Below are 19,326 nucleotides of genomic sequence, written 5' to 3'. Positions count from 1 at the left end.
CGGAGTCGTTACCTGTTCAGCCAACCTTACGCGTGTGTATTTTTGTTGCGACGCTAATTAAGTAGTTCATCGCCTTGTTTGCTTTCATTCATCTAGACCAAACGTTTCAGAAGCAGTAATACATAAGCATTCCATTGAATTTTATTATCAAAAAAAATTTCCTTATTGTGAAGAACGACTTTGTAGTTGAACGCTTTCCACCAAAAAGTTGCTGACCGATATTTGAACATTACAATAGAAAGAAAATAAAAGCATGAGTGGCTTGAGTGCGTAAATAAATTAAATTTAAAAAAATATATCAGTTGGTCATTTTGTCATACAATTTCAAAAATTGCCAAATTTGATGCTTTCGATAAGTCAAGCCGGCATTCCTTGGAGCTCTGAACAATAAAACCTCCCGTCTTAAAACGGATGCATCTCATTTTAGAGGCGAGGTATCAAAAATTCATCAACTACAACATTGTCAAGCTTGAAACATTAAAGGTTTTCAAAGTTGCAGGCAACTTGTTATCTTTATCGAGAACTGAGATACGGTTGAGCACAGATCTAGATCGATCTCTGTGGACTATTTTTGTCTTCTTTTGGAGCTCGCATCTTCGCAGTAACTGAAGATAACCAAAAGGCACAAACTAACAAAATGTTTTTTCACATCAAGGCCAACAACTTTTCAGTTGGCATTTTATTAGTTCTAACGACAAGATCTTGTCTTGCAAGAGAGTTAACTTAACTTTTTAACTTAATAAATTTTAAGCCTTTGAAGGTTTATATCAGGGGTGTGCGGCAAATTTGCCGAATTTGCCGTTTGCCGAGCACGGCAAATTTCAAAAAAGTAGATTTGCCGAATTTGCCGAGCTCGGCAAATTTTGAGATTTGCCACACACCCCTGGTTTATATATACTCAATAAACTCGAATTAAACTCTAATTGATTTAGGAGATTGCTCGAATGAAAATTTAATATGAATGTTAAAATTTAATCTTCTCTGATTTCTTAAGCCACCGTTTTCACAATAATCACTTTTCTCACAAGCCCAGAACCTTGAAAATCGTCAAAATTAATTTAATTATCTTTTTGAAAAATGCTTGAGACATTTTTCTTAAATTTTTATTCGGAATCCAAATCAATGAAATATCTTGAGAAAAACAATTCAAATTAGCCTGGAGAATTTTCAGTGAAGTCAGAAAGTGCGCTCCAGCCACTAGTGTTTTTAGAAAACCGACGAAAAAACGAAACTCTCCAGACTCAGTTTCTATCTATTTAGATTCAGTTTCTATCTATTTAGAAGTGGTTCCTTCTAATTAGACTCGCTTTTGCCTGCTTCTAATCAGACTCACTTTTCATCTATTTAGACTCGGCCTCCTTCTAATTAGACCGCTTTCTTCGTGTTTCTAATTTGACTCGCTTTTCATCTATTTTGATTGGGGAAGATTAGGATTAGACCGGGTTCTCTCTAATTAGACTCCAAACCATTTATCTGAGTATAATAATTTGATAAAAAATCGAAAAGCACAACTTGCTCACTCCTAGTAGGCAATGCTGTCAGTTTCCTCTTTTTCGATTTTCATTCGGTGATTGTGTGTATAGGTTTTGTTGATAAGAAACTGAATTGATCCAAAAAAAAATGCTTCACACACACGGAAAATTTTATTAACAAGAGGGGTATGAGTCAGTAAATTTTCATAAGTCGAATATTCATTGAAGAATGATGTAATTTTAGGTTTTTTCGTTCATGAAATAATCGTTGAAAGACAAAAAATACTGGAACAGATTAAAATTTGCCAATCTTAAATTAATAAAGGTATAGGATGTAACTGCCACTCACGCACACTGATCGATCTTATAAGGGTTTATTAAGTAAAAGGGAACAGACGAATTGCATCGTCGAAACAGAGTAAACGAGAGAAAAGGGAAAACGACAAGTAACGGGTTAAAGAGTTAAGAAATGATGACAAATGAGCGTCGTCCTCTCCTTATATAGGCATTTCCGGGTTAAAGGTGCAGCCTTTAACGACGACGGGTCTCGACGCGACAATGCGACCAACGACAGCTTGGCGGCGGTTTGAACTGGAGTTTCTCCTCCACACAAATTGTCCTCGCTGTAGAAATCGTTGTCCTTGACCGATTTCGTCCGTTCTTTCTGTAAATTATCAGAGAGAATTTACAGGCAAATAAATTAGTATTTATTTATGTAAAATGTGAAGTGAAAAGGGTGGGAATCCTTACAAATTAAAGCTGAATAGCAACCTTTTCTAACTTTTATTTTCTAAATGCCTTCCAGGAGGAACCGTATATTTTGGATAACAATATCTTGATATTTTAGATAAAAATGTATTGCGGTAGAAAAATGTTTAACACCAAAATCTATGGAATCTATTAACTACTCAGATGGAAAGCCAGACAATAAAAAAAAAATCTATGTGGTTTTTTAAATTCAAATTTGATTTTACTATTTTTAATTGTGCATTGTATAATACAAAATTTGAAACTTATTAATCATAAATATTCGCTTAATTTCTTTTTTAAAACTTCTTTCGGAACAGTGTAAATAATAAAATAAAAATATATTAAAAACAATTAATTGAATTTGTCATCCGAGTTTTTTAGTCTTTACTTTTTCAGTAAAGTTTTAAAGCGAGACAAAGTTTTGAAAAATTGCTGTTTACAACATATCAAATTATGCCAGTCTGCCACCAAGATTTGCAAAAACAAATGTTTTGAAAATAATAAAAGTAATATTCATTGAAAAAACGTTGTTTTACTCATTTAAAATATCTGTTATAACCCATCCATATTGTTCTTTATCAATTTTCATCATTTGAACTTCAACTTTTTGTCCTTCACAGTTCTTGGGAAGTTTATTGTGGTTGTCATACTGAAAATTGAATTTAAAAAAATTATTTTTAAACAATTTCCCAAAACTTACTACAACTCCTAAATACTTTGCTTCAACTGCTGGCCATTTTCTTGTGTTATTCTTTGGTTTATAATTTTTGACAGTAGTTGTAAGTTCCACTTTTTCATTACCGTTGTACTCATTAATAGAGAACCACGAGAATCACGACAATCATCAGTTGAAGAAAATTCATGTTTGAAAAATATTAAAACTCTTTGAAACTGAAGGAACTGGAGATTTTTATACGTATTTAGATGACCTTCCACGTAATGGCCACGTTTTGGGAAAATTGAATATATTGAATTTAAAATTTATTCAAATATTGGAAATTTCACGTCGAAAATAAATATTTATTTTTCATTAATTTAAACTTCTTTTGCCAATGCTGCAAATGCGCTCTACGGTGAAACTTAAAATTTTCCCGCTGAAAATGGAATGCAAGTTTTTAAATCTTAGCGAATTGCAAAATTTGGGCTCCCAGCTGAGTGAGGCGCGAAATGACACGTTCGGGGTTCCGCGCCGCACTATACATTTGGACACATGCGGCTGTGAGGCCGTTGCGCCGACCTCGACCTCATGGGAGCCCTACTAGTAGCAAGTGCGCTCCACGGACAAATTTGCAACATTTTTTTATTCCATTCAAAAAACGTAAAACACGGAAATTATATATCAAACTTTCTCTCCTTTGTCAAAAACATCAATGTTCATCGTTGAAAAAGCATCTCTGAAATTTTGAATAAATTATTTAAAAACTAAAAAAAAAAGAAACTAACGCAATACGAATGCCAAATGTTCCCCATTCATGTCTCATCTTTCTCATAGTCCGGTCCGTGGTGCAGTTATGGTAGATGAGCATGTAGATTTCGTATTTTCCCTGGAAATATTTAGGCTTGGGATTAGGCTTGAGCTTGGGCTTGGGCTTGGGCTTGGGCTTGGGCTTGGGATTGGGATTGGGCTTGGACTTAGGCTTGGGCTTGGGCTTGGGCTTGGGCTTGCGCTTGGATTTAGGCTAAGGCTTAGGCTTAGGCCTGGCGGAAGTTCCCCAGATCAGAAAATTTGAAAAATTCCCCCAGAATTTCATCACCTCGGCCTGCGTTCTCTTGCATACGCCTGACAACGCTTGCCTACGCCTGCCTACGCTTGCCTACGCCCGCCTACGCTTGCCTACGCCTGCCAACGCCTGCCTACACCTGCCTACTCCTTTCTAAGCCTGCCTACGCCTGCTTGAGAACATAAGCCAGGAATATTCCGGCTTAACTTCCGATAATCGAAACTCACCCCAAAATCAACTCCATCATCCGACTCCTGCGTGTCAATCACGAAGCTATGTGGGGAATATGACTTGATCACCCTCTGCTTGGTTAGCAAATCATCGTAATAAATAATCCTCTTCCCAAATTTCCAATTGATAGTGGAAGATAGGTAGGTGGCAGTTGAGTTGTCCACTGAAATGGAAATGGGTCAGTCCTGTGACCAATGGGGTTAGGAAGGCGAAAAGTAGGAGAAAGGAAGGCATTGTTGAAAATGGAAAAAATATTGAAAAATATTCACTCAAATAGGGAAATAGTGGATCACAAATCGAATTACAGAAGATAATTCAATTTGGTAATAGTGGAAACGATCTTATGGGAAAGTTGAAAATTTGCAAAAAATACTGCCTACGCCTGCCTATGCCTGCTTAAGCCTGCCTTAGCATGCCTAAGCTTGCCTAAGCCTGCCTAAGCCTGCCTAAGCTCGCCTAAGCCTGCCTATGCCTGCCTAGCCTGCCTAAGCCTACCTAGCCTGCCCATGCCTGCCAACACCTGCCTACGCTTGCCTACACATGCTTAATCCTGCCCAAGCTTGCCTAAGCCTGCCTAAGCTTGCCTAAGCCTGCCTGAGTCTGCCTAAACCTCTGTAAGCCTGCCTAAGCCTGCCTAAGCCTGCCTAAGCATGCCTATGCCTGCATAAGCCTGACTAAGCCTGCCTAAGCCAGCCTAAGCCTACCTAAGCCTTCTGAGCCTGCCTAAGCCTACCTAGCCTGCCCATGCCTGCCAACACCTGCCTACGCTTGCCTACACATGCTTAATCCTGCCCAAGCTTGCCTAAGCCTGCCTAAGCTTGCCTAAGCCTGCCTGAGTCTGCCTAAACCTCTGTAAGCCTGCCTAAGCCTGCCTAAGCCTGCCTAAGCCTGCCTAAGCCTGCCTATGCTTGCCTAAGCCTGCCTATGCCTGCCTATGCCTGCCTAAGCCTACCTAAGCCTGTCTAAGCCTACCTAAGCCTGCCTATGCCTGCCTATGCCTACCTAAGCCTGCCTAAGACTGTCTAAGCCAGTTTTTTTGCAAAACAGTTATATGTTCATTATTTTTTACAACCCCAAATAATATACATTCTTTGATTAGTACAAAATATCGAATCAAAATGCCTATTATTCTTTACCTCCTACACCTTGGAGCACACTTGAAGCACACACACACGTGAGTGCTACAAAACCCGTTTTGATAAGAACATTTCCTTCGTATTTTTCTCTAAATCTCTCATTTATTAATGCTATTACCAGAAATTGATGGGTTACCGGAGTCTATTTTGTTCTGTGGACTTTCCCGGAAAACTTTTTTTTGCTGGGTGAAACTGGTGCCATTTTTGGATTACTATAATTTTTTTGTCTGTTGTTTGGAATTTATATTTGTGGTTTTTGTATTATTTTGGTTACAAAATATTTATTTTTGAAAATACTCAAAAAAAAAATTAAAATTAATTTTACAAAAAAATTTAAAAAAAATTGTTTTTTGAAATTTTTTTCCTGCTAATTTTTCAAAATTTCAAATTGCATTTTTTCCAGCAAATATCTGGTGGATCTTCGATGTATTATGGACATGGTAAGCTGAGTTTTTTAATTTAAAAATAGTTTTTTGGGAGTTATGTTATAGTTACTTGTGTATTATTTCCCCTCATTTTTAAATATAAATTTTTAAATAAAAACGTGTGGAGTTTTTGTATTTTTAGGCTTAGAAAATAACAAGTTCTAAGCCTAAAAAAAGAAAAGGGACACCACGTTTTATTAAAATGGATAATATTAAAATGAGGGGAAATAATACACAAGTACCGTTATGTGCCTTTAAACTACAGTACTCCTTGCAGTTTTGAATTTAAATCGAAAAGGAATAATAAACTTTATAGATAAACAAATTGTCAATGTTTTAATCAAAAATATGTTAATTAGTGTTAAAAATGAACTAAAACATACTAATTTGAAAATCTTACACAAAAATCCAAAATTGTTTGGGTTGTGCGCCTTTAAACTACCGTAGTCTATAGAAATTTGTTTGAGTTTTTATAAGTTTTTATAAATTAATACAAAACAATAAGTTATCTAAATTTTGAACAAAACATCTTCTGAACATCTCAAAAATAGACGAAGTTATACTAATTTGAAACTTTTACACAAAAATCCAACTTTTTTCGGGTTATGCGTCTTTAGCCTTTGTACAGTAACTTTTTAAATTTATGAAAAATAGTTTTGACTGTTTTATCTATAGTAAAATTGTTTGAATTTCAATAGATTTGTGCAAAAAAGTTTGTGAAAAATCGTAGATATTGAACAAACTAGGAAGCTTTGAAAATTTGAAAAAATAATTATTTTTTTCAAAAAAAAAAACAATTTTTCAAAAAATTTTCAAAAATTCATAACTTTTTTCATTTTTAACATGTTAAGCTGTTCTTTAACTTAAATTGTAGACAAAATATTTTTACTTCTAGTAAAATTAAGCATTACCCAATTACTTCCAGAACCCCACGACTGGGGCACCTCAAGCTCAACAAGTGACATGAAGGAGTGCACAATTTGCGAAGCTCCATCCAATGGATATCATTTCAATGCGGCCTCTTGTTCTGCGTGTGCAGCGTTTTTCAGGTTTGTCTTTGAAATTTCGACAACTAAATTTCCGAACCATGAAAAATCAAAAATTTTTGCTTTTCAGACGTACCGTAACCCTCAACCGTAACTTCGTCTGCACCCACCAAAACACTTGTAGAGTGAACTACGGTAGGCACGGAAAGTGCGCCAGCACTTTCCCTCCCTGGCGCATTTCTTGTGCAAACTCTATAATTTTTTCAAATTTTCAGCGATGAGAGTGATTTGTCGAGCTTGTCGGTATCATAAATGCATTAATATGGGAATGGAAAGGTAGGTTTTTGGGAAATTTGGAATTTGGGAAATGTAGTGTTTCAGCTGAAACAAAAAAGTCCTAAAATTTCAAGCAATTTTCAGTAATATTTTAGAATGTTTTTTTTTTAAATTAAGAAAAAATCAGACATTTTCCAATGTTTTTTTTGGCAATTTTCAATTTTTGTGAACTTTTTTCAGAATTACCTAACATTTTCTGAGTTAAAGATTTTTTGTGAATTTTTCCATTTTCGGAATGTGGTTATATAATTTCTGGGAATTTTTAAAAATTGCCTGAAGGTTTGCAATATCTTCCAAGTTCTTGAAATGTTTTGGGAATTTTTTATTCGAGTTTTAAAGATTTTCCAATAGTTTTTAAATAATTTTCAGAAATCTTAAGGTATTTTTTGTTGAAAATTTCTGTAATTTCTTGAAATCTTCCGAAAAATGCAAACATTTTCTCTATTTCCCAAGATTATTCAATACTTGATTTTTAAAAATTTGTAGAATCTCTGGGAATTTTTCAACTTTTCGAAATTTATTTCCAGAAATTTTCAGGTTTTTTTCGTGGATAATTCTAATAACTTCCTGAAATTTTCCGAAACTTTTGGGTATTTTATATAAATTTTGAAAAAAATTTTAGAAAAAAATTCCCGAAAAAATTTCCATTATTCTTTCTTTTCAAAATTTCAAATCTTTTTTTTTTAATTCTACAGTATCCCTAACGTATTTCAGATCAGCAGTCCAACCCCGCCGTGACTGCAACGCTGGCCGCCGAAAAATCATGTACAACAGCACCAACTCCCTGAAAACCCAGGAGCACACCTTCGCCCCGCCCACACCTACAGTACCCCAAACAACTACAGTAATTGTTACAAAAGATGAGAGAATTTATGAAGATTCATCACCGGAAATTCACTATGCTCAAAGCTATTCTTCGTCGATTTCTGAGGAGATTTCTTCGCTTTCCCCGAAAATTTCAGTCTCTATGTGTTCTGGGACCGATATCACGTTGTGAGATTTTTTTATTAAGGAAATCTTTAATAATAAGGAAATATGAAAAATTCTAAAAATTCCAGACTAAAAATCAAATAAAAAACTTGAAAATTAAATTTTTCAGGAAGATTTGAAAATTAGAATCTCCAAAAATATTTTGATAAAAAAAATTTTTTTTTGGAAATTGTTTTCAACTAAAATTTTTTTTTGCAAATTTTGTTTCTGTTTAATATGTTAATGTTAGTGCCATAATGTTTACACTGCACCAGAAAAATGAGAAAATTGGTCTATGTACCTTTAAACTACAATAACCCAGACTAATTTTGAAGTGAGGTAAACGTTTGTTAGTAAGGATTTTTTTGCTGTAAAACTACAACTTTTGGTCTAAAAAGCACTGAAAATTAAAAAAAAATTACGAAAATAGTTAGATTTATATGCAAAATTTGAAATTTCGAAAAAAAAGTATTTTTTTGGGAAATTTTTTTCGAGTTTATTTTTGGAAAATTCCCAGTTTGATTTTTTTGTGTTTTTATAAATTTTTGTCTCAAACTATACATGTTCAACTTGTCTAAACAAAAACACATAAAAACCCAAAAAATTTCCAATTTTTTAATTTTTCGAAATTTTCAAAAATTTTCAAAAATTTTCAAAACCTTATAACTTTGCCAGTTTTTGCTATTTTTCGATAATTTTTGGCTTAAAATGTGAGGAAAATCCTATTTAAAACCTAAAAGTGTTCTGAAAGTTCTGAAACAATGCTAAGCCCCCGAAACCCGTATTAATTTCCAGAAACTTCGAAGCGGAGCAGGTTCTGGAGGACCTCCTGCGGGAGGAGAGGTTATTTAATGAGCGACGAAAGTTATTATATTGCTCGAATAGTTGTATTTCTGAATTGCTGACAAATGAGAATGCTAATGAAATTGTAAGTTATGAGTTTGGAAAAGTTTTGAATTTTGGAGAAAAAATAGTTTTTTTTTCAAATTTCGTCCAAACATTTTTGTTTGAAATTTTCACACTCAGCTCGTCAAGACCTTTCATTTGACCCCCATCATGCCTATATTCTGCCCATTTTTAGTATTTTGGGTCTCGCCACGAAAACTACAGCAACCTGAATTTTCGTGGCGGGACCAACAAAAGAGCGGAACCTAGGCATGATGGGTGTCATTTAAAAGGTCTGAATGAGCTGATTTCGAAAATTTATACTAGAAAAGTAGGTAATTAAAAAATTTAAATTTTTCAAAACAAATTCCGAAAAAAAAAATTTTTTTCGACAAAATTTTTTTCTCACAAAACCCAAATTTTTTAACATTTCCAGCCATACTCCCAATCTAACCTCCAACCTCTAACATTTGCCGGAATCCAAAAGCACATTCGTCCACAAATCCTGGTGATCTACGAATGGCTCCGAGGGTGGCGGCACTTTGAATTGCTCAATATCAAGGATAAATCTGTGTTTCTAAGGAGATGTGTACTGTATCACACTATATTGGACCCGTCTTACCTTTCTTATAGGCTTGGATTACCTGAAAAGTAAGTTTTAAGCAAAAAAAAATTTTGAAAAAAAGTTAATTTTAAAAAAATTTTCATAAAAAATTTTTTGTCTCAAAATTAATTTATATCGAAAATTCGTTAAAAACTAATAAAAAATTCAAGTTTCTTGTCAAATTTTACGTTTAGCCCTTTTTTTACAGGGTTTTTACTCAATTTTGAAATTTCACGGGTTACTGTAGCCCCAAAAGTACGCAAACACCGACTGAAAGCTTTTGGGCTGAAATTCAAAGATTGTGATTGAAAACGTACTAGATATATAAATATTATGGTGAAAAACCCCCAAAATTTAGCTAAACCCGATTTAAGCTACAGAAACCCAGCGATTTTCGTGGCGAGACCCAAAAATTTTCGAAATCAACAAAACCTAAGCAATATGGAGTTTATTTGAAAGCTAAAAACCTACTGATTTCAAATTTTGTCGCCAAAACTTTCAAAATTAATTTTCAGATTTGTAATGTTCAATGGAATGTACGTTGGGGTCCAAGACGGGGATAAGACCGGATGGGAGGACGAGAAAGATTGTATTACGGCGGATTTGAAAATTAAGTGAGTTTATGTACATAATACAATTTTTGATGGACACATATTGAAAAATTTAAATGTTTTCAGTTTTTTTTTTGAAAAAAGTTTAGAGTTTTGGTGTTTTTCAAACCCGCAAAACTGAAAATTTTAAATTTACAGCAAAAAAGTATCAATTAAAAAATTGTAGATCCGTTCTACATTTTTGCAGTTGACAAGTTTTTACCAACAAAACTCCCAAAAAGTCACAGCAGCCGACATCTTGCGGGTCCGAATTTTTCAAATGTTCGTTTTTTCATTCCCGGGAATGTCGGCTGCATTCTTGATTATCACAAAAAATTGTCCAAAATTCTAATTTTTCAGTTGTTTGAAGTAAAATTTTCAGACTATACCGCCCGCTCATGGACCGCCTAATCAACGAAGTCTGCGTCTCAATGAAAGTCATTAACCTAACATTTGTAGAATTTGTCCTTCTAAAAGCATTAGTATGCTTCAAATCTTCCAGTAAGTCTCCCATACAAAATTCCCCCCTAAAATCCAAATTTCTTCAGTTTCAGCAACCTGTGAAGTGTCGGTACCACTGAAAAAGTTTATGAATACCTACATGGATACCATATTAAGAGCGCTGAACGTTCATTATCAGACCCTTGGTATGACAAAAGAGGATATTGCTCAGAGGATTGGAAATGTCATTTTGATGATGAGCAGTATTTTTGTGAGTTGGAGGCATCTTAAAGGCAGGCATGTATCTATAAATTATTTTGCAGGCCGTTGGAATGGAGTGCTTAGAGTCCCACCAGAAAATCCAATTCTTCGACTTATGGCAACTGGACGATCTTCTTATTAAGCTGATTCAACGCGGTGGTGGAGGTGCAAATTATTAATTATTGGATTTTTATAAAATGAAAAGTGTTTGATCTACTTCGGCAACCGCTGATGACCGCTTTAGATTTAAAAAATTACCTTGTTTATACTACATATAATTTAATACGATATAACATTATTACAACACCATTAAATATTATACAACATTAATGATAGTACATGAAATTTAAGACTATAAAACATTATTAAATTAATTTAATTCTATGCAACATCATTATTGGTACATGAAATTAATAGTATACGGCTTTATTAATATCACATAACATTCAATAATAGTCAACATTATTCATGTAATATGTACTGTATAACATTGAATACTTTATGACACTAATATATGTAGTTCTTTAAATCAATACAACAATATTAATAGTACATACACATCATCAGATACTATACATTAAAACAATACATAGCTGTTGTGTGGTCCAGTGCACACAAAATGTCTTATCTATAGTTTGATCAATGCCGCCTCTGCCAGTATCCTCCCGCTTGCTCTGTTGTTCTCCCCCTGTGTAGGAAGTGGTTGTAAATGAGAGGCATTTTAGTCCCAAAGCATAGCCACTGAGCAACACACTATTAATATAATAGTACATGACATTTAATAATATACAACATTATTAATAGCACATAGCATTCAAAAATATTCAACACTAACATTAATACAAAGCATTAGATACTATAGAACATTAATAATAGTAAAAAACATTCAAATGTATACAACATTATTAATAGTAGACACGACTAATTAATACACATCATTATAAGTAGTGCATAGCATTTAATTTTCTGCAACATTGTTAACATTACATGACATATAATATTATTCGACATTAATATTAATACATAGCACTTAATTGAATACAACATTATTCATTATATATGTCATTTAATATTGCACAACTTCATTAATATCAAATATGTAGCATTAAATACTATAAAACATTAGTAGTACATATTATTCAAAAACTATACAAAATACACAACATTAAATTTAAATCAAATCCCATGAAAATCCTTGAACTCCTTGATAAACTCCTTATAAAAGTACGCGGACTTCTTCATAGTCCGTGTTTTATCAGGAGATTCGAAATCGACTTCACAGAGCCCGAACTTGAGCTCAAAACCGTCATCCCACTCGAAGTTGTCCATTAGCGTCCAAACAGTGTAACCGATCACGTTGCAGCCTTCATCGAGAGCTGAAAAAACTGTATTATTGATTAATGATTAATTAGGATTCCGTAGAAAAGACTATGATAAACATTTCGCTAGTTGACAATTCTTACCTTTCGCCACCGCTTCCAAATGCCCAGAGATGTAATCAATTCGATGTTGATCGTGAAAAGCATCTTCTTGGTCCTGCCCGACTATATCCATGCATCCATTTTCGGTTATAAACACCGGAGTATTTGCATACTTTTCCTTGACATATCTCAAAATTTTTAGGAGCCCATCAGGGGCGTAACGAATCCAGGTTTCGCCGCATATTCTGAAGGAACTGCGGGATTGATTGAATGCAACGATCTACTACTAACTTATCCCATTTTCCCTCCACAAACACATAACCACCGTCATGCTGAGACTGGGAAGAAGCTTTCTCACCATCTTTCGGCGCGCGAACCAGGAAGCTGAGGTAGTAGTTGATTCCGATGAAGTCAGTGCTTCCTGGAAAAAATTTTGAATCGGTGAAGTGCTTTCCCTGACTCGAACCTTTAATAATCTCCTTCTCCTCCTCACTAAACTTCGGTATAAACGGCATTCTCTCCCTCATCAGCACTGGAAAATCTCCCGAACCAGAGAGAATCGGCTCAATCGTGAAGTTAAATAGCCAGTCGCGAGCTCGATTGCAAGCCTGGAAAAATGAAAATATAGTTGTTAGGGCACATGCGAGTTTCCCTACCTCAATGTCTTCCTGCGAATCGGTTGCCGGGAAGCAGAACCTTCCTCCATTCGTGATTCCAAGGATCCCATGCTGTGTTGGTTTGTAGTTCTGGTCGTAGTTTCGGTAGATCTTCGCGTGGGTCAGGAGCATGTTGGCGGCGCCGCTGAAAAAATAGGGTGGTCGTAAGGCCGGCAAGAGTGTGATCTAGACGGATAAATCTCTTTGTGATCTACAAAGGTCAACAGCAGCTAGGTTCGTTTTTAAGTTTGGACTGAGGTGACTGGACTGAGTTTTATGCTAAAAACACATGCCACACGTGGTGTCAGGTTTCCCCCGTTACGGTTTGATCACGTGAAGTTGTAAGGCGCTCTCGCCTGCCTACCGTGAAGGGTTCGCCTTAATTATTCTACAATTACCGGCCCAAAAAATGCATTGTGTCGATTTACGGAGCCTTTCAGCCAATTTACGGAGTCTTTCAGCCAATTTACGGAGCCTTTCAGCCAATTTACGGAGAAGGGGAACGCTCCGTATATCGACACGAATCAGCTGTGAAACCTGCCGTCCCGAAAACTTTGAGGTAGTCTGGAACAACTCAACTTATGCCAGTGGTGTATATTGGCCTAACTATCAATCTATACACTTGTAGAACGGACATGGCCGACTACGGGCCGTTTACAGGCCGGCAAATCGATTCAGTCCGTCAACTACTCGGTCCCCGAACGCCGACGGACCTTTCAGGTCGCCATTTCTTCACAAACTCACAAATACGGTGCCTGTTTGTGATTCTCAATCTCCGGACGCTCGGGGCACAACCAGAACTCCCCTTCAACCTTCACAATCGATCCCCATGCTTGACAGTTGATCTCGTTGTATGTGATCCATGTTTTCACGAGATCCCCGAACTTTTGGAAACATAGATCTGCGAACTTCTCAAAATGCTCACAGTTCTCCCTGTTAAGCCAAGCAGTTCCGTTATCGTATATCGCAAGTGGCATGTCGAAATGGAACAGGGTAACCACTGGCTCGATATTATTCTCCTTTAGCAATAGGCACAGATCCCGGTAGAATTTGATGCCTTCCTCGTTGATAGTCGATAAAGTTCCGTCCGGGAGAATTCGGGACCAGGAGATGGAAAATCGATAGTTGGTGACACCGATTTCAGCGAGAAGAGCTACATCCTCCTTGTACTTTAGGAGACCATCACAAGAAAGGTCCGGGTCGGAATTGTCAAGGATTCGGCCGGGTTCCAGGCGGATGGCATCCCAGGTGCTGAAGCCGCGGCCTGAAAAAAAAGTTTTCAAAAAAAAAAAAATTTAAAACTCCATCACATAAAGCAACTAACCATTCAAATCCTTGGCACCTTCAATTTGATAGGCGGCAGTTGCAGTTGCTAACTTGAAGTTTTTGGGGAATTTAGTTGCCAGCGACATTGCGGAACAACAAATGATCACTGATAAGCGTTTGTGCCAACGGGAGGAAACTATATTGACTTTTTTTTCATCTTTGGGCGCGGGGTGACGGAAATAAAGAATTGGGTATACTTTTTTTCTTTGACAGCTTAAATGTCATTTGTCAGTTGTTCTATTAAAATCTTATCAACTAACAAAATATTGCCTATTTCTTTTTTTATATATCTATTATCTATTGATATATGTCTATTATCTATTGATATATTTGTAACGGAGTGAGATATAACCTTTCAAAGTAAAACAGGCGAAGCGACAATATAACGTATATGGTAGCCAGTTTTTAAGCATTTTGTATGTTAGAAAACACTAACGTCACAAGAATATCCAATTATTTTTCCTTTTTGAAAATTTTCACAGTTTTGTTGTTAAATCCACCTAGATTTATATTTCAATCAAACTCTCTTTACAAACAAAAAATAAATAAAACTAGCGTCAGGATATTGTGAGAATATCCCATTCAATAAAACACATATATAAAGGGTATATCCAAAAGAAGATACATTAAAATCATGAGAGCCTCCGTCCTTATTTCAATAGTCCTCGGGCTCTCTTGTGCTCAAGATTTTTCTGCTTTTTCTGTGGTATCATCCACTACTGATGATGCCTCTACAACACCAGCTCCGGAAACCTCGACTCCAGAGATAAACTTATCTGAAGAGGAAGGTTCTACAACACCAGTTCAGGAGACATTATATGGAGGGGAAGCATCATCTGAAGAGGAAGGATCTATAACTCCAGTTACTGATAAACCAGCTGAGGAGGAAGCTTCCTCAACATCTACTATGGCATTCTCTACTACCAGCACTACTGTAGAAGTGACAACCACTCAATCTACCTCCCGCTTAACTGGTGCCCCTGAAGATTCTGATTCAAAAGCATCATCTTCCCTGTTTGTATTTCCTATAATTCTAGGTACTGTTCTTTTTGCGATTACATTTTGAATAAAAACATGTTTGAAATTTGTTTACTTTGTAGAGTTTAGTTAGAGGTTTAGCGATCATTTAATCGCTACTATGTTGTGAGTTCAGGTAATGGCAATATATATATAGCATATACGATTTTAATTCGATGACACATAAAAGAGCAACAGAATTCTGTCTCCGTTACTGTGTGTCAGAGTGTCCCATTTCGGATTGATCTACGTAGATCTGCAAGAATCGCTGGAAGTTAGGTGCTGACTTCACATTTTTTGTTTGAAAAATTCCCGCTTTTTTTGTAGATAAACGTGTACATGAATATTCATTCAATTAAAAAAAGCACAGCACATAAAATAAAATAATCAAATAAACAGGACATGGTTATTTCGATCAAATTTAGGTACGCGTCGCAAAAGTTTGTCGGCTCTTTCTTAAACCCCTCGGATTTTCAGACACGCCTTAACTAAACGTCAGAACATTGAAATTCAAAATATAAATATATCACAATATTGAAAAGATGACGCTATTTCCAGGAGCGTTTGTCACTTTGTTGTGATTTGCCATCGCACCCGAAAGTATAAAACATGGAACCGTTTTCAATCAAACAACACATTTAAAAAATGCTAGCATCTGTCCTTATTCTGATATTCCTTGGGCTCTCGTGTGCTCAAGATACCAGCGGCGAAAGGGAGTTTCCTGCAAAGTTTGAAATAAAGGTGAAGGAATTGAATGAGTATCGTCGAGAAGTGGCTAAGAAGTATGAAATAGCATATATGAATGAACTGGAGAGTTAATGTGAATAAAGTACTAGATTAGTCAAAAGTTGATTTTTTTTTCAGATTATTCAAGATTCAACAACATTGCTTAATCCTCATTACAAAACTATCATGGGGATTGAGATGCATTGTAGGGTATCGATTGTCAAATGTCACCTCTGTACAGCAACAAATGGTGGAAAAGTAAATCCCAAGGAACTCCTGGATCTAAATGCCCAAAGGACTATTACAATAATGACGGACTATGCTCTCCTGTTAAGGCTACTACGACACCTACTCCGGATACTGCTGAGACTTCACCTGAAGTGTTAGCTTCCTCCACGTCCACTGTAGTCGCATCTACCACTAGTGAAACTCCTACAACACCAGCTCCGGTGACATCGGCCAAGGAGGAACTATCTTCAACATCTACTGTGGCATCCTCTACTATCAATACTAATGTAAAAGAGACAACCACCCCATCGGCCTCCCGCTTAACTGATGCCCCTGCAAAAGATTCCGAATCGAAAGCATCATCTTCCTTGTTCGTATTTCCTATCATTCTAGGTACTGTTCTATTTGCGATTGCATTCTGAATAAATACTTTTGCCTATTTTGTAGAAGTTTGTAAGAGGTTGATCATGTAAGAAAAATTTGTTGATATGGAAAATCACTCTGACAGTATGGGCCCGTAAACTAACATTTATAATTATTAATTCGAGAAAATTTCATTAAGTAAGAGAACCCCCTTTTTCCAGTGGAAGAACATTTTCGGAAAATTTTTCGGTTTGCGGAAATAGAACATTCTAGAAAGCCAAGAATTCAAATTTTGAAGCATTGTAAAGCTTGTTTTTGCCATTTTTTTAAAATTACCACAGTAAGTACATTAATATGTAATTTCTATATTTTCAGTAAAATTTGTATTTTTCTTCATTTCTCAGCGGTAATTCATTTTTTTTTCCTATTCTGTTTTTTATTTGTATAGTACGTAATGTACATGTTTAATGCATTTGAAAAAACTTTTGGGTCCTGTTCAAAACAACCGGGTTATTTTCTTGCAAAATGTGACTATAAAACTAAATCAATCTGGAGATGGGGACTACTTATTTTAAAAATATTATGAACATCTGAGCGGATTTCTAAGTTTGAAAGTATTAATATTCCAAAATTTTCAGTTTCAAGTTTTTGTTAGCTGATTTTTTAGCAAAGCCCAGAGCCTGAAGGTGAAATATGAAAAGGGGAATTGACACTGTACAGTGCCAACGCACGAAAAGCGTTTTTTTTTTGAAAATTTCTTCTGGAAAAAACGCTAATTTCAGAGCATCGTTGTATCGTTTCCTTTGAGAAAAATTGCGTTTTGTGAGTTGGCACAGTGCCAATTCCCTTTTTCGTGAGGCCTCCTAAACCAGTGTTGTTTTCCCCACAGCTGGACACACCATTTTTTATTCTGCATCAAATAAAGTTGTCAGCTTCAAAACTGTGTAAATTACGCGTGGTGTCAGAGTGTCTCATTTCGGTTTGATCTACGTAGATCTACAAACAATGCGGGAGATGAGACGCAGAGTTCTCAGCATATTTTGCATGAATTGTTTCAATAGCGGACAAATAAATGCGTCACATTACTTCGGGAAAAAATTCCCTCATTTTTTTGTAGATCAAACCGTAATGGGACAGCCTGACATCGCGTGTAAATTTGAGTTCACTCTTAAAAATCTCCTGATGTTCACAATTTTTTGAACAAAAATGCAACTTTTTGAACGAAAGTTTTTTGTTTTTTGTTTCAAACAAAACCAAATGTGAAAAATGAACGCATGGAACTCTGAAACATTTATTTTTTAGTAAAACGTCAGAACATTGAAATTCAGAATATTGCACTGAACGATATTGAAAAGATGACGCCATTTCCAGAGTGTTTGACACTATGTTGTGATTTGACATGATATCAAAAAAGTATATAAAATAAAACCGATTTCAATCGAATAAATTTAAAGTACGGCAAGTTTGCCGTTTTGCCGATTTGCAGATTTTCCGGAATTTCGTTTTCCGCCGACTCCCAGATTTTGAAATTTTTAAGAAAACATTTGTTTTATTCAATTTAGAATTTAAAAAATTCTCAAAAATCTCTGCAATTTTTTTTTGAAAATTTATGCAAAAATTTGGAAGAACTCCCTAAACTTGTGGAACTAGATTAATTTTTTTTTGATTTTTTTCAAATCTTCAGAATTTTTTTAATTATAAAAAAAAGCTCAAAACTTACGTAATTTTTTGAACTTATTTTTGGTGCATGCCGAGGACATGTTCATAAAACATTTCCATTCTTGAACATGTACTTTGGTGCAAGTTTGGCTGCATCTGAAAAATCATATAAAAAATAAGTAATGTTTGAAAATTCAAACTAGGTCATAATTTTTTCCAAAATTAAAAAATTTATACCGTAATTCAGAATTTTTTTTAATTTTGGAATTTTCAAAATTCTTACTATTAAGATTTTTTAATTCGAGATTTTTTGTTTCCTTTAAGTATTTGTCTTTTTTGTGATATATACTACATAATAGATTATAAATTATCTTACTATAGAAATGATAAAAGGTTTCTAACAATATCCCCACTGGCGCTTAAAGCAATCTACCGACAAAAATGCAACTATATTTTTTAAACTTCACAGAAAAACTCACAATTTCCCACAAAATCGAGAAAAATCCCAAAATAAATGGTAATTTTAAAAAAATCTGAATAAAATAAAAAGTCACCATACACAAGGCGACATTGAAAGGCAGAATGACATTTATTTCATATGAGACCTTCAATTTATCTTCGGCTCCTAAATACCTGTACACTGTTCTTTGGAGATTTATTCCATTGATTAATGGAATTGCACAAAGGAGTGTAGGGATTTGGATATATATCGGGTTTTGCAACAAATATCGTATCGTATGATGGCGAAAAAATATCGAAATTATAGAACGCGGAAATATAAAAATAACATCAATTAATTTCGTTAACTGGAAGATGAAAAATAGTAGGGAAAATTATATGGAGTCATTCTTTTTTCTTTTAAAAAACTGTTCAACATAGTCAAATGTACTAGAAAATACCAAACAAAGTATGCTAGTTTGTACGGAAGATTATTTTAAAAAATTCAGAAAATGCATCAAAAGCTGTTTTTTTTTAAAAATTCAAAAGTACTAAAAAATCATTTGGAGTCATTCTTTTTTCTTTTAAAAAACTGTTCAACATAGTCAAATGTACTAAAAAATACCAAACAAAGTATGCTAGTTTGTACGGAAGATAATTTTTAAAAATTCATAAAATGCATCAA

At 35.0% G+C, this 19,326-nt stretch overlaps 3 protein-coding genes and 2 pseudogenes across 6 annotated transcripts; 2 read left to right on the top strand and 3 right to left on the bottom strand.

The window, feature by feature from the left end:
• Positions 1 to 2,723: 2,723 nt before the first annotated feature.
• E02H9.4 lies at positions 2,724 to 3,106 on the bottom strand (annotated as a pseudogene). The gene is made up of 2 exons: positions 2,923 to 3,106; positions 2,724 to 2,871 (listed from the first exon to the last, which is right to left on the bottom strand). Coding segments are annotated over exons 1-2 (332 nt in total).
• A 400-nt stretch (positions 3,107 to 3,506) lies between these two features.
• E02H9.12 lies at positions 3,507 to 4,343 on the bottom strand (annotated as a pseudogene). The gene is made up of 3 exons: positions 4,171 to 4,343; positions 3,666 to 3,766; positions 3,507 to 3,616 (listed from the first exon to the last, which is right to left on the bottom strand). Coding segments are annotated over exons 1-3 (384 nt in total).
• Positions 4,344 to 5,711: 1,368 nt separating this feature from the next.
• Positions 5,712 to 11,181, top strand: nhr-121 (Nuclear hormone receptor family member nhr-121). 2 transcript variants are annotated; one of them, NM_001129219.6, is made up of 11 exons: positions 5,712 to 5,750; positions 6,661 to 6,784; positions 6,852 to 6,916; positions 6,997 to 7,057; positions 7,772 to 8,050; positions 8,822 to 8,954; positions 9,348 to 9,562; positions 10,031 to 10,129; positions 10,488 to 10,606; positions 10,654 to 10,817; positions 10,870 to 11,181. In NM_001129219.6, the coding sequence occupies exons 1-11, from the start codon at positions 5,735 to 5,737 to the stop codon at positions 10,984 to 10,986; spliced, it is 1,392 nt and encodes a 463-aa protein (NP_001122691.1). In that variant the 5' UTR covers positions 5,712 to 5,734; the 3' UTR covers positions 10,987 to 11,181. The 2 variants fall into 2 exon arrangements, with proteins under 2 accessions (NP_001122691.1, NP_497559.2); NM_065158.7 differs by having other exon boundaries at positions 5,714 to 5,750; positions 10,660 to 10,817; positions 10,870 to 11,020.
• A 641-nt stretch (positions 11,182 to 11,822) lies between these two features.
• On the bottom strand, positions 11,823 to 14,310 carry klo-2 (Glycoside hydrolase family 1 protein). Its single transcript, NM_001381778.1, has 7 exons — positions 14,209 to 14,310; positions 13,629 to 14,148; positions 12,885 to 13,029; positions 12,695 to 12,836; positions 12,520 to 12,649; positions 12,271 to 12,473; positions 11,823 to 12,183 (listed from the first exon to the last, which is right to left on the bottom strand). Exons 1-7 carry the CDS (start codon positions 14,294 to 14,296, stop codon positions 11,984 to 11,986), a joined length of 1,428 nt encoding a protein of 475 aa, NP_001367723.1. The 5' UTR covers positions 14,297 to 14,310; the 3' UTR covers positions 11,823 to 11,983.
• A 534-nt stretch (positions 14,311 to 14,844) lies between these two features.
• E02H9.7 (uncharacterized protein) lies at positions 14,845 to 15,276 on the top strand (the record flags this gene model as incomplete). Its single annotated transcript, NM_001381777.1, has 1 exon — positions 14,845 to 15,276. The coding sequence occupies one exon, from the start codon at positions 14,845 to 14,847 to the stop codon at positions 15,274 to 15,276; it is 432 nt and encodes a 143-aa protein (NP_001367725.1).
• Between the last annotated feature and the right edge of the window lie 4,050 nt (positions 15,277 to 19,326).

Source organism: Caenorhabditis elegans, chromosome III (assembly GCF_000002985.6).
Source record: "Caenorhabditis elegans chromosome III".
NCBI classification, from domain to species: Eukaryota; Metazoa; Nematoda; class Chromadorea; order Rhabditida; family Rhabditidae; genus Caenorhabditis; species Caenorhabditis elegans.
This window is presented reverse-complemented; position numbering and strand designations above follow the sequence as displayed.

What these genes read in the sequence shown, in the direction of transcription:
- nhr-121 (NM_001129219.6), top strand. An exon ending in GCGTGTGCAGCGTTTTTCAG is followed by an intron (nt 6,785 to 6,851) that starts GTTTGTCTTTGA and finishes TTTGCTTTTCAG; the next exon opens with ACGTACCGTAACCCTCAACC. An exon ending in CACTTGTAGAGTGAACTACG is followed by an intron (nt 6,917 to 6,996) that starts GTAGGCACGGAA and finishes TCAAATTTTCAG; the next exon opens with CGATGAGAGTGATTTGTCGA.
- klo-2 (NM_001381778.1), bottom strand. Translation starts at nt 14,296, where the DNA reads ATGTCGCTGGCAACTAAATTCCCCAAAAACTTCAAGTTAGCAACTGCA. An exon ending in CACAAACAGGCACCGTATTT is followed by an intron (nt 13,030 to 13,628) that starts GTGAGTTTGTGA and finishes CTATTTTTTCAG; the next exon opens with CGGCGCCGCCAACATGCTCC. An exon ending in GTGGAGGGAAAATGGGATAA is followed by an intron (nt 12,474 to 12,519) that starts GTTAGTAGTAGA and finishes CAGTTCCTTCAG; the next exon opens with AATATGCGGCGAAACCTGGA.